The 12,521-nt window shown below is 41.2% G+C and overlaps 1 protein-coding gene across 1 annotated transcript in view; it reads right to left on the minus strand.

Annotated features, from left to right (window-relative positions):
* Positions 1–7,460, minus strand: part of LOC117414081 (cytochrome P450 2K1-like) — a 40,631-nt gene extending 33,171 nt beyond the window's left edge. The window contains exons 1-4 of the mRNA XM_034023755.3: positions 7,197–7,460; positions 1,378–1,543; positions 661–810; positions 158–318 (exon numbers count right to left, since the gene is read on the minus strand). Of these exons, the coding sequence (XP_033879646.3) occupies positions 158–318; positions 661–810; positions 1,378–1,543; positions 7,197–7,397 (678 nt within the window). The 5' untranslated portion in view covers positions 7,398–7,460. The remainder of the gene's footprint in view (positions 1–157; positions 319–660; positions 811–1,377; positions 1,544–7,196) is intronic.
* Positions 7,461–12,521: the final 5,061 nt, after the last annotated feature.

Raw genomic sequence — 12,521 nt, forward strand, 5'->3', positions numbered from 1 at the left:
TCTACACATTTGTTGCAATTGACCCTTGGTTTCTTCAGTTGTAACAATTTGTTGTAATAATTAAAAAATAACTCAAGCTTTATAAATCAGACCTGAATGCAGCAGACACTCGCAGAGCTGACCAAATTGAGCAGGAGGCCTAATCACTACACTGTACCTGTGTCTTGGGGCTCACAATCAGCCCGACGCTCTCGTTCACAATTCTTTGCAGATTCAGGAACTGTGTGTCGCCGTAGTCGAAGCGGTCTCCGAACACGATGGAGCAGATGATGTTGGAGACAGCAGAGTTGATGATGATTTGGGGGTCAAAGGGTTTTCCTTAGAGTGGGGGAACAAGAAAAGCCATCTGTAACTTCTAAAGCTTATAAGAATCATGAGATAAAACTATAAGAAATAAAAGAAAGTATTTTTAAGGCACTACAAGAAAGCAGTGGCCAAAACATTAGTCTACTTTCTTCAGAGGAAGGCACTAGTTAGTCTACTTGACTAAGTCACAACAGAAAAGAGCCGAACAGAATGACACACAGACCGGACACAGATTTGTTAAAACTTTAACAGGCGTGGGGGGAAATACACAGCTGCAGAATCTGGGTCTGGTCTGTGTTTCATGCCCATTGAGGGTCAACCCTTTATTATCTCTCCTCTTGGTTTGGTCGTCACCTTTGTGGGACTGGAAGACCTCCACCAGTCTCTGGGACTCCTCGATGATCCGGTCCTCAATGGTCTTCTTCCCCATCCCAAAGTCCCGGAGAGTGGAGAGGGTGAATCGACGCATCACCTTCCAGGATTCCCCCTTACCGAAGATAACACCTTCGGGAAATATGAACACAGAGCCATTGCTACAGTGATGCAACATTCCCATCATGAAACCAGCCTGAAACTCAAACATTCCAGTATCAACCTGGAGCTGCCTGCAGCCTGGTCCAAGACTACAATATGTAACCTGACCTTATTACACAGAGATCAATGATCACCTATCATACATACTAGACTACTGGTCCCTCTGCAACATTCTGCCTGTAGTGGATGTAAGACATACAGCAGTAAGAATCACCACATAAACAATGAGGTATTTCCTACATCCTCTAGGGGCTGAGTGTGGCAGGGGGACAAAGTTAATGGTTACACTTTGGTGGACAAGATGAACTTGGAGGTTAGACATGATTCTGAGAGCTCTATTTAGTGATAAATGATACAAAGTGAATCTAAACAACAAGAATCTAAATCATGAAATCTTCAAATTCATGTTTCTTTCTCCAAAGAACTGATATTTAGGCATCAATGATTTTTTTCCCTATTAACATAAAAATGTATTCAAGAAATTGTGTTTTTTCAAACTAGACCCAGTCCAGTAACAGGCTTTTAGACCTCTCTTACCATTCCCGCCTTTAGATAAATCTTCTGTAGTGTGCGTCTGGCCTCTCTCTGAGAAGTCGTCTGCTTGGGTTACTAGAGCCTCCTTGACCGCCTCATAGCCTGTCAAAACCACGTACTTCTTGGGACCCACGTGGAAGGTGAACACATTGCCGTATGTCTCCGAGAGCTGAAGAGAGAAGAGGAGGAGCGATGACTCTCAAAGCATTAGCAGGGAAGCTTGTCTACTTGTTAGAACTTTGAATGTAAGTTGCAAGATCCGCTCATTACAGTGGCATAGCGTTAGTAGTGCAGTTTTAAAAGATGTGTGCTGCTCCCAGAACTCTTCCTCTGTTTGGACGCTGCCCTGCCTAAAGGTTTGTAAAACGCTTGTAAGATATCTTCCCGTCGTTCCACTGAGGATGAGAGGGATTTTCCTCTCTGCCAGCCCGTTGCTCTCATGTTAGTCGTGTGTGGTGCTCAGAATCTCCTTTGGCTAGAGCTACGAATTCTTGTGTTTTTCTGAAGTCAGCAGCCGGTATGAGCCGGGAGGCAGAAGTGCCTTCAGTTTTTATGATTTTTTGTTTGATCCATCATGAAACAATTGCCAGGTAGCCAAGCTTTTTAAAATGTATTCTGCATGAGCATTTTGTAACATTTGCGTATATTTATCAATATCAATTTATCAATGTGACATTTCGAAATCTAACCTGAAATACTGTACTACTATTATGGCTTCCAGTAGACTTTTTTGCAATATCATTTTGTAGTTTCTTTGATTACATGATGTTAAATAAAATCCTAAATTATGCTCATATAGTGTATTTTTTATTTATTTTTTTAATGTCTCAATCCTAAAATTCTAGGTGATGCAAAACTTTTGGTCATAACTGTATGTTACTACAGTATAGGCTTGTGTAGTTTGGAAATTTGACATATGCACCCTGTGTGTGTATGTATATACAGTGCCTTGCGAAAGTATTCGGCCCCCTTGAACTTTGCTACCTTTTGCCACATTTCAGGCTTCAAACAAAGATATGAAACTGTAATTTTTTGTGAAGAATCAACAACAAGTGGGACACAATCATGAAGTGGAACGAAATTTATTGGATATTTCAAACTTTAACAAATAAAAAACTGAAAAATTGGGCGTGCAAAATTATTCAGCCCCTTTACTTTCAGTGCAGCAAACTCTCTCCAGAAGTTCAGTGAGGATCTCTGAATGATCCAATGTTGACCTAAATGACTAATGATGATAAATAGAATCCACCTGTGTGTAATCAAGTCTCCATATAAATGCACCTGCACTGTGATAGTCTCAGAGGTCCGTTTAAAGCGCAGAGAGCATCATGAAGAACAAGGAACACACCAGGCAGGTCCGAGATACTGTTGTGGAGAAGTTTAAAGGCGGATTTGGATACAAAAAGATTTCCCAAGCTTTAAACATCCCAAGGAGCACTGTGCAAGCGATAATATTGAAATGGAAGGAGTATCAGACCACTGCAAATCTACCAAGACCTGGCCGTCCCTCTAAACTTTCAGCTCATACAAGGAGAAGACTGATCAGAGATGCAGCCAAGAGGCCCATGATCACTCTGGATGAACTGCAGAGATCTACAGCTGAGGTGGGAGACTCTGTCCATAGGACAACAATCAGTCGTATACTGCACAAATCTGGCCTTTATGAAAGAGTGGCAAGAAGAAAGCCATTTCTTAAAGATATCCATAAAAAGTGTCGTTTACAGTTTGCCACAAGCCACCTGGGAGACACACCAAACATGTGGAAGGTGGTGCTCTGGTCAGATGAAACCAAAATCGAACTTTTGGCAACAATGCAAAACGTTATGTTTGGCGTAAAAGCAACACAGCTCATCACCCTGAACACACCATCCCCACTGTCAAACATGGTGGTGGCAGCATCATGGTTTGGGCCTGCTTTTCTTCAGCAGGGACAGGGAAGATGGTTAAAATTGATGGGAAGATGGATGGAGCCAAATACAGGACCATTCTGGAAGAAAACCTGATGGAGTCTGCAAAAGACCTGAGACTGGGACGGAGATTTGTCTTCCAACAAGACAATGATCCAAAACATAAAGCAAAATCTACAATGGAATGGTTCACAAATAAAACATATCCAGGTGTTAGAATGGCCAAGTCAAAGTCCAGACCTGAATCCAATCGAGAATCTGTGGAAAGAACTGAAAACTGCTGTTCACAAATGCTCTCCATCCAACCTCACTGAGCTCGAGCTGTTTTGCAAGGAGGAATGGGCAAAAATTTCAGTCTCTCGATGTGCAAAACTGATAGACATACCCCAAGTGACTTACAGCTGTAATCACAGCAAAAGGTGGCGCTACAAAGTATTAACTTAAGGGGGCGGAATAATTTTGCACGCCCAATTTTTCAGTTTTTTATTTGTTAAAAAAGTTTGAAATATCCAATAAATTTCGTTCCACTTCATGATTGTGTCCCACTTGTTGTTGATTCTTCACAAAAAATTACAGTTTCATATCTTTATGTTTGAAGCCTGAAATGTGGCAAAAGGTCGCAAAGTTCAAGGGGGCCGAATACTTTCGCAAGGCACTGTATATAATATATATAATACACCCTCGCTATAACGTCCTTCATTATAACGAACCTGGCCTGGAGAACCCCAAATTAACAAAATCAAAAAAGATAATTTAGAGAAAACTATAAACGTTCGTGTGTGTATATATAAATATATATATATATATATAGATATATATATATATATATATATATATATATATATTTTGCAGGGAGCTATGTGGGTACTCATGAAAGAAAAGGCAGGAATCTAGGGAAAAGAACGCTTTTTATTAAACATGAACTGGCAGGCAAAACAGCACTCAGCAACATCAACAGCAACACCACAAGGCTTACAGCACTACTTATATACAACATAAACGGGCCTGGTTGTAGGGTTAGGGATGGAAAAACAGCAAATCCATCATAATGTAATGTCTGTCAGCTTCCATACAACTCACAGTGATGTGTGAATGATCAGTGTGTGGAACTATACTCTGAATAGATTTTCATTGCAGCATATAAAGAAATGAAGTTAATCTCAAGTCAAGATTCTTCAATAAATCTAGGCTAGAATAAAAGCTTATAATAATAATAATAAAAACTATTTTATTCTTTAACTATCGTATTTTATTACTTGCACCTGGCTTAGTAAAAAAACATTTCAATTATTAAATATCTGTCCTTCGCTATTTCAGTTGGTTGTGGATTTAATGTGGAACCTGTTTATTTCTGGTTGACATGAATGTAATTGATGGTGTTTATTAAAGAGAGGACACGGAGCGGAGGGTCTGGGCTGCACAGGAGAGAAGAAAGGAGAGAGCCGTGCAGGAACACTGTAGAAGCAGGACCTGTGTTGAATGAATTGTGAGTAATAAGAAGGTGGCACTGAGTCATGAAACTGCACAGACACAAGGATGTGGGGACCCTTACTGAGTGCAGAGAGGCTCAGCTGCAGTAGAAGCACCGGCGACAGTGCTAGTGTAGTTCTGGCTCTGGATTAGAGATACATTATTGTGAAGACAGCACCATAAACGTTGCTTTAATTCAGGCCTGTGCCCAGGGGAGCTGCGGAAGGCTTGTCATTTGTTTGTTTTCTAGTTGTTCATTTGTTCGAGTAAATAACAGTGTGAATCTGTGCCAGAACTAGTGCTGGGACAAACACGCAGCTGGAAATGCATTCGGTACCCAAAATGCCCATGATCATATCCGTTCATATAACAGAATTATAAATGACTAAAAGATATCCTAAATAAAGAAATAAATGCATAAACACCATCCGAATAACTAATACGCATACTGTACAGAAGAGTGCGTCTCGTTTCTTTAACAGGTCATTTGATGGGTCGTACCAGGGCTATTAAAATCCTTCAGGGTTTTTTTAATTAAAAAAAAAAAAATTTAACTGTAGTATGTTATGAATAATACTTTTGTTTTCTAGCTAATTCAGAATTAAAGAATACCTTAATTTACCACTGCGTTCATTTTGTATTTGTTCCATACTTCTTTGTTTTCCTATGCTAGCCTATGCTTTCACTGTACTTCACTACACATGTCTATGTTTTTACCATTGTAACAATTGTATAAAGGAATTGCTATATTACACTGTGGCAGGAATGGCTGACTGGTCTGACGTCACGGCAGAAGAAGGCACAACAAAACAAAAAGGTATGGTGCAGTGGCACGGGCGCCGTTTTATTTAAGCAAACCAAAAATAAAATAAATATTTAAACAAAAACACTCGCTCACAGAGCAAAATAAAAGGGTAAACAAAAACAAATCACGAACACAAAATAACTGCAACACAGGTCAGGCTGGGCAGATGGGACCAGCAGGCACTCTCCCTCTGCTGGTGGGAATGGGCATAGCAGGCACCCCTCTGACAGGAGAGGGCAGTTGAGTGGAGAATGCCCCCGCTCACCACAGATGGGGCACCAGCAGTCATGCATGACCGCCCGGAGGATGGCATCCCAGCTGCTCTCCCGCTTGGTGGCCGCGGCTGGTAGCTCCCGCTTCTGGGGTCTCCCCCGGGGTATCTGGTCCTGGCTCGCTTGGGCAGCCCACTCCTCTCCCTGGTATTGGGTGGGGCAGATGGCCACGGTGTGCCCAAACTCCCCACAACCAGGGCACCACTCCTCCACCACAACAACCCCTGGTGGCCGCTGTTGCAGCTGCTTTTGCTGCCTTCTGCAGCTCTTCCTCCTCTCTCCTCTCATCTTTCTTCCTCCCATTCTCCTCTTCACTCTCCTTTCTCCACACACTCAAAAAAAACGAAAAAAAATGAAAAAGATGCAGTACCCTCTTCTGCCTGCGTCCTGGAGGCGCTGCAATCCCACGCAGGACACCACGTGTGGCAGGAATGGCTGACTGGTCTGACGTCACGGCAGAAGAAGGCACAACAAAACAAAAAGCTATGGTGCAGTGGCACGGGCGCCGTTTTATTTAAGAAAACCAAAAATAAAATAAATATTTAAACAAACACTCGCTCACAGAGCAAAATAAAAGGGTAAACAAAAACAAATCACTAACACAAAATAACTGCAACACAGGTCAGGCTGGGCAGATTGCCTTCACTGTTCCTATGTTTACTTTCTTTCTCTCTCGTTTCTCCGTCACTCCTCTCGCACACTCTCTCCTTCTGACACCCACCCTGATCTAGAGAGCTGCAGGCTTTTTATAACAGGTGACCATCTCCCGATTAGCAACAAATTAAATCACCTAATTAATTCGGGAGATGGCCACCTTCTGCACGAGTTTTAATTATTACTCCTGGCAGAGGACGAGCACCAATCTCGCCTCTGCCAGGACACGTTTTAAAAATAAACAAAACAATAACACGGCGCTACGCCGTCATAAATATAATACAATAAAACATACGGCGCTCGCCGACAAATACAATAAATCATAATAAACAAAAACAATAATCTGCACAGGGGCGGAGGATGAACCCTCGTTCTAAAAATAACACAAAACAATGTACAGGGCTGCTCGCCCTGTTACATACACATTCATATTTCAGATCAGATTTGGGCTTCATTTTCCTCCTGTCTGCATGTTAGATTTATTTTCAGATGTTATGGGCACTAAGATTTCACTGCTGAGTAGCTGCACAAAACACTTCTTTAAATACAACTACCAATTCCCTTCTAAATGAAGGCCATTAAAATAGAATTCAAGAAATACTAAAAGAAAGAAACAAACCCAACCCCAAACCTGTCCATGCATGTAAAAACCTACTCAAACTACCCACTTCAATCCTGATCTTAATGCCCTGCCTGGTCCCCAGTGCCACTCACCTTACTCAGTGTTTTGTACGGCCGGTGCAGGTCCAAAATGTTCAGGTTCCCAATAACAGGTAGAGCCGGCGGGCCGGGGGGGAAGTTGTAATTAGACGACTTAGAGGATTTCGAGTAAAAGTATAAAAATATAAAGCCAGTTAAAACTAAAGCCAGAGACACCGTGGCAGTGTGTGCTAGGAGCAGCCTAATCAGAGACATGTTTGTCAGGAGCACAGACACCTGGGCTCTCTGTTAATTAGCTCAGCGTTCAGAATAACGCTCCTGGGTTTGGGCAGTGTTTAAATAGAGCAGCACACACAGTGGGCGTGGCTTCAGAAGGACTTCATCAAAGTAAAGGTTGTTGATTTTTTGGAATGATTTGTAACATTATAATATTCTGAAAATGTTGGGTAAACAGGTAAGATTTTTTGCTGTTGATGTTCTGCTTTACTTTTCAAACCCTTATGACATGGAGCAGGATATTATTATATACCTAATGCATCTAGGAATAATGTGTTGGTAAATACCATGTTCATAAAATGAAATGGTTAGAAAATAAAACACATTTTATTATGTTTAAAAAAAGAAATGCAGAGATACATCTACACCATCAATTGCTTGAATAAAAAAGCAAAAAAGACACGATATCGTTAATGTATTTACAAAATAATACAGTTGAGTTATAATACCCTGGGAATGCTTGTATAGTTAATGTAATGTACAGAGCTTGTAATAATACAGTTGAGTTATAATACCCTGGGAATGCTTGTATAGTTAATTTAATGTACAGAGTTTGTTATCCAAAGAGATGGGAATCCTCTTATTATTGTATACTATGTGCTTATGTTTTGTTAAGCAATAAAGGTTTTTAAAAGTTTCCATGTGCTACTTGGCATTTATCCTAGACTGATGCATCTTCGGTGTGTTAAATATGGAATTTGCTGTAGTTCCGTGTTTAAGTTCTATTTAAAAGCTTGTTGGGGTTGTCATCATTGTAATCTTTTAAACACTGCAGTCTACCTGCTGTAGGCTCTGTCGTTTTGCATGAGAGGAATGTAAAAAACATTTGAAGCTCCTTCCTTTTCTCAGTTTTGTCACTCAACGTTGAGCGTCTTCCAGGAGTTAATATCACATATTTGTGTTTAAATTTTTTTTAAAATTGTTTAGATTATTATTATTATTATTATTATTATTATTATTATTATTATTTTACTGTTTGTGGACTCTATAAAGTATGAAAAGCTGCCATGCCAAGAAAAAAACAAACATGCACATATAAAACTGAGGAGACTTAACATGTTACAATTATACATACAGTGACAGGAAGGACTTGCATCAACAAGATGAATTATTGAGTGAAAACCTGATGTAAGTGGATAGAAACCAATTAGATTAAACAACTACTGGAACCCTACAGTCTGTATCCTTTCACCTAGTGCAGTGGGAGGGCTCATTGAGACCTGACACAATAAGCACACCCACTGTCTCCTAACCTACCTTTCACACAGTCAATAATCCTACTGATAAACTTCAGAACAAAGGCTGCTGTTAACTTTACCACAGTAAACTTCCACGTAGGGCACAGGTATGGCACTTAGCTCTTCATAAACCTTGAATGAAAGGAAGCTGCTGAATAAGTTGCTATAAATACTGCAACAGAGGCCCTTTACTGTAGTTAGGAATGAGCAGCTTTGCAGATTCTGCTGTTTATTCAGCTGTTTTTGAATGCAAGTTATTAACGGCAGGAAAGACTGTGTACTAAAGCTACCGCTATTCAAAAACAAAATGGCCTTCCTTTCTGTGTGAGAAAACAGAACATATTTTAAAAAATGGGTCCCCCTTATAAAAGTTTACTACAGTAAATTCTGGCAGAGATGCGGCTGGTATATATTGCTGAATGCATTTAATTTACATACCAAACTGTTGTGAGAGGCACAATTCCTAACACAGAAGTGTGGGCAGCATATGGCAGGTGCTTCAAGCCACTGTGTTTAGATCATTAAACATTGACTCCAGTGAGTTTGTTCAGTTAGGTCACTCTTTTTTTAAAATGCAAGTCAGTGCTGGCTCCTTTGCCCCAGTGCAGTGTGCATGAGTCTGTCACATGCATGAGTCTGTCACACAGAGCCCTGGCACTGCTCTCAGGAATGTTCCATTGAGACCTTCACTCACAGGGGCCGCTGCTAGCTGCACTCATACCAACAGCAAAGAGAGGCTGTGTAGCGCCAGACACAGCAGCTGCAACACTGACAATGTATTACCCCCCACCGTGATGAAACTTGCTATTGAGCACAATTTATTGGGAGTATCAGATTGTGAGGCTATAAGGAGGTGTCTCTGTCTGTACATCCGTCCGGCTGTCTGTCACACTTACACTGTTACATGCATCTTGAGATCACAAGTTATTCCACATACTGCAAATCAGTCATTTTATTATACTCTGATACTAACATCTCATTTGTGTGCCTAATGAAGCTCTTAAATACCACTTATCCAATTTCAATGAACTATTCATTGCTACTGTATTTCCTAATCTACACTATATTATACATTATGGGTCATGGTCATCAACCTTTTCATTGCACTGTTAGCTCAAATTTGTATTATTTTCATTTACTTGCTTCAGGAAATCTGGTAAAACTCCAGTCTGTGTTGATAAAACAGTGTCAATGCTCTATTACATGAGCTCAGGAACCTCTTAATCCAGTCTGTTCTGATAATCCTGTGTCAATGCTCTATTACATGAGCTCAGGAGCCTCTTAATCCAGTCTTTGTTGATAAGCCTGTGTCAATGCTCTATTACATGAGCTCAGGAGCCTCTTAATCCAGTCTGTGTTGATAAGCCTGTGTCAATGCTCTATTACATGAGCTCAGGAGCCTCTTAATCCAGTCTGTGTTGATAATCCTGTGTCAATGCTCTTTTACATGAGCTCAGGAGCCTCTTAATCCAGTCTGTGTTGATAATCCTGTGTCAATGCTCTATTACATGAGCCCAGGAACCTCTTAATCCAGTCTGTATTGATAAGTCTGTGTCAATGCACTATTACATGAGATCAGGAGCCTATGAAAAAGACCTAGGAGTTTATGTTGACTCAGAAATGTGTTGACTCAGATATGTGGGTAAGCTATAAAAAAGGCCAACAAGATGCTCGGATATATTGTGAAAAGTGTTGAATTTAAATCAAGGCAAGTAATGTTAAAACTTTACAATGCATTAGTAAGACCTCATCTAGAATACTGTGTTCAGTTCTGGTCACCTCACTACAAAAAGGATATTGCTGCTCTAGAAAAAGTGCAAAGAAGAGCGACCAGAATTATCCCGGGTTTAAAAGGCATGTTGTATGCAGACAGGATAAAATAATTGAATATATTCAGTCTTGAACAAAGAAGACTACGCGGCGATCTGATTCAAGCATTCAAACCTCTAAAAGGTATTGACATCCTCGACCCAAGGGATTTTTCAATCTGAAAAAAGAAACAAGGACCAGGGGTCAGAAATGGAGATTAGATAAAGGGGCATTCAGAACAGAAAATAGGAGGCACTTTCTTTACACAGAGAATTGTGGGAGTCTGGAACCAACTCCCCAGTAATGTTGTTGAAGCTGACACCCTGGGATCCTTCAAGAAGCTGCTTGATGAGATTCTGGGATCAATAAGCTACTAACAACCAAACAAGCAAGATGGGCCGAATGGCCTCCTCTCGTTTGTAAACTTTATGTTCAAATGTTCTTAATCCAGTCTGTGTCGATAAGCCTGTGTCAATGCACTATTACATAGACTGCAGTAACACGCTATCACTATGGGGTCATGTGTTCAGGTGCAGGACTGCAGTAACACACTATCACTATGGGGTAATGTGTTCAGGTGCAGGACTGCAGTAACACACTATCACTATGGGGTCATGTGTTCAGGTGCAGGACTGCAGTCTCCTTGGCAGGACAAAGGCGGCCCGTCTGCCTTGCCTTCCAGTGTGCAGACACTGAATAATAAATGAAAGTTAGTTCTGTTCAAGTATCTAATGTTTTGTTCTGTGCATATTATTGTTACTGGTAAATGTATGCTATAAAAGTCTGTGTAATACAGACGTGCCCGGTAGAACTAACCTTGTTGAATATACCATTATCTCTTCCCCAGGTGTTACGGTGTTACGGAGAAAATGTGTGTTTGCCAAAACAGAGAAGCAATATTTGGGATTTATAATGGGGAATGGAAGGGTGAAATCCGTTGTCACCAAGGTCCAGGCTTTGGTGGACGCGGCAATCCCCAAAACCAAGGCTCAGGTGAGGTCTCTACTGGGGTTAGCCGGTTATTACCGAAGATTCTTCCCTGAGTATGCCACAGTGGTTGATCCCTTAGTTGACCTCAACAGAAAAAGTGCACCAAATTCAATTAAGTGGTCAATAGAGTGGTCAGGGGGCGTTTGATATTGTTAAGCAGAGACTGCCACACCGATGCGTCGGATGTCGGTTTGGGTGCAGTCTTGTCCCAAACAGTAGACAGAGTAGAATACCCCATCTTGTACATCAGTAAAAAAAAAAAAAAATGCTCCCTCTCGAGCGCAACTACTCCGTGGTCGAAAATGTGTTTTGCCATTAAATGGGCTACTCACTCTTACTCGAAATTACCTGCTGGGACATTCATTTGATCTTGTCACAGACCACGCCCCTCTCAAGTGGTTAACTCATTGCAGCCCTTTATGCATCATATGATTCACCGTGCAGGGAAAGAACACCGAAATGCGGATTATATATCCCGGGAGGGGGGAGTGATGGGAAAGGTAGATTCAGCCGAGTGTTCCTTTGGCTCCACTCTGAGCAGTGGGATATGTGAAAGAGACAGAATGATTCTTTTTGATAAATCTCCCTCCCGACCTGTGAGGCGCTATGTAAAGGGAACAGAGTGCCCTGGATGGCCAGACAATTCATTCCCAGGGTTAGACGGAAGTCGGTCATCTAGAAAAGGGGCGGACCTACGATCCACTAAATCATCGACCCGGAAGGGAAACGACGTGGCAGCTGTGGATTGGAGGAGTGGTTGCACTAGTTAACCAAGAGTTCATGATTGACAGTACAAAAGGAGGCATAGTGAAGTTATCTGTTCCTTGTTATGGTTAAACGCTAAACCAGAAGGAGACCTGTATTGTAATCGTGAGTGTTTTGTTTGTTTGTTGTGTCTGAAAAATTTGTTGTTATTAGATGGCTAACACGATCCGGAGCTGTCCCTAAAGGCCAGCACTAAACCCGGACAACACTTCACTATTGTTTCACGAATAACTGTATTTACACCACAAGCACTATCGTGCTCACTGTCGACTTGTGTTTGTGTTTTGTGTTACATGTGGGT

Source organism: Acipenser ruthenus, chromosome 25 (assembly GCF_902713425.1).
Source record: "Acipenser ruthenus chromosome 25, fAciRut3.2 maternal haplotype, whole genome shotgun sequence".
NCBI classification, from domain to species: domain Eukaryota; kingdom Metazoa; phylum Chordata; class Actinopteri; order Acipenseriformes; family Acipenseridae; genus Acipenser; species Acipenser ruthenus.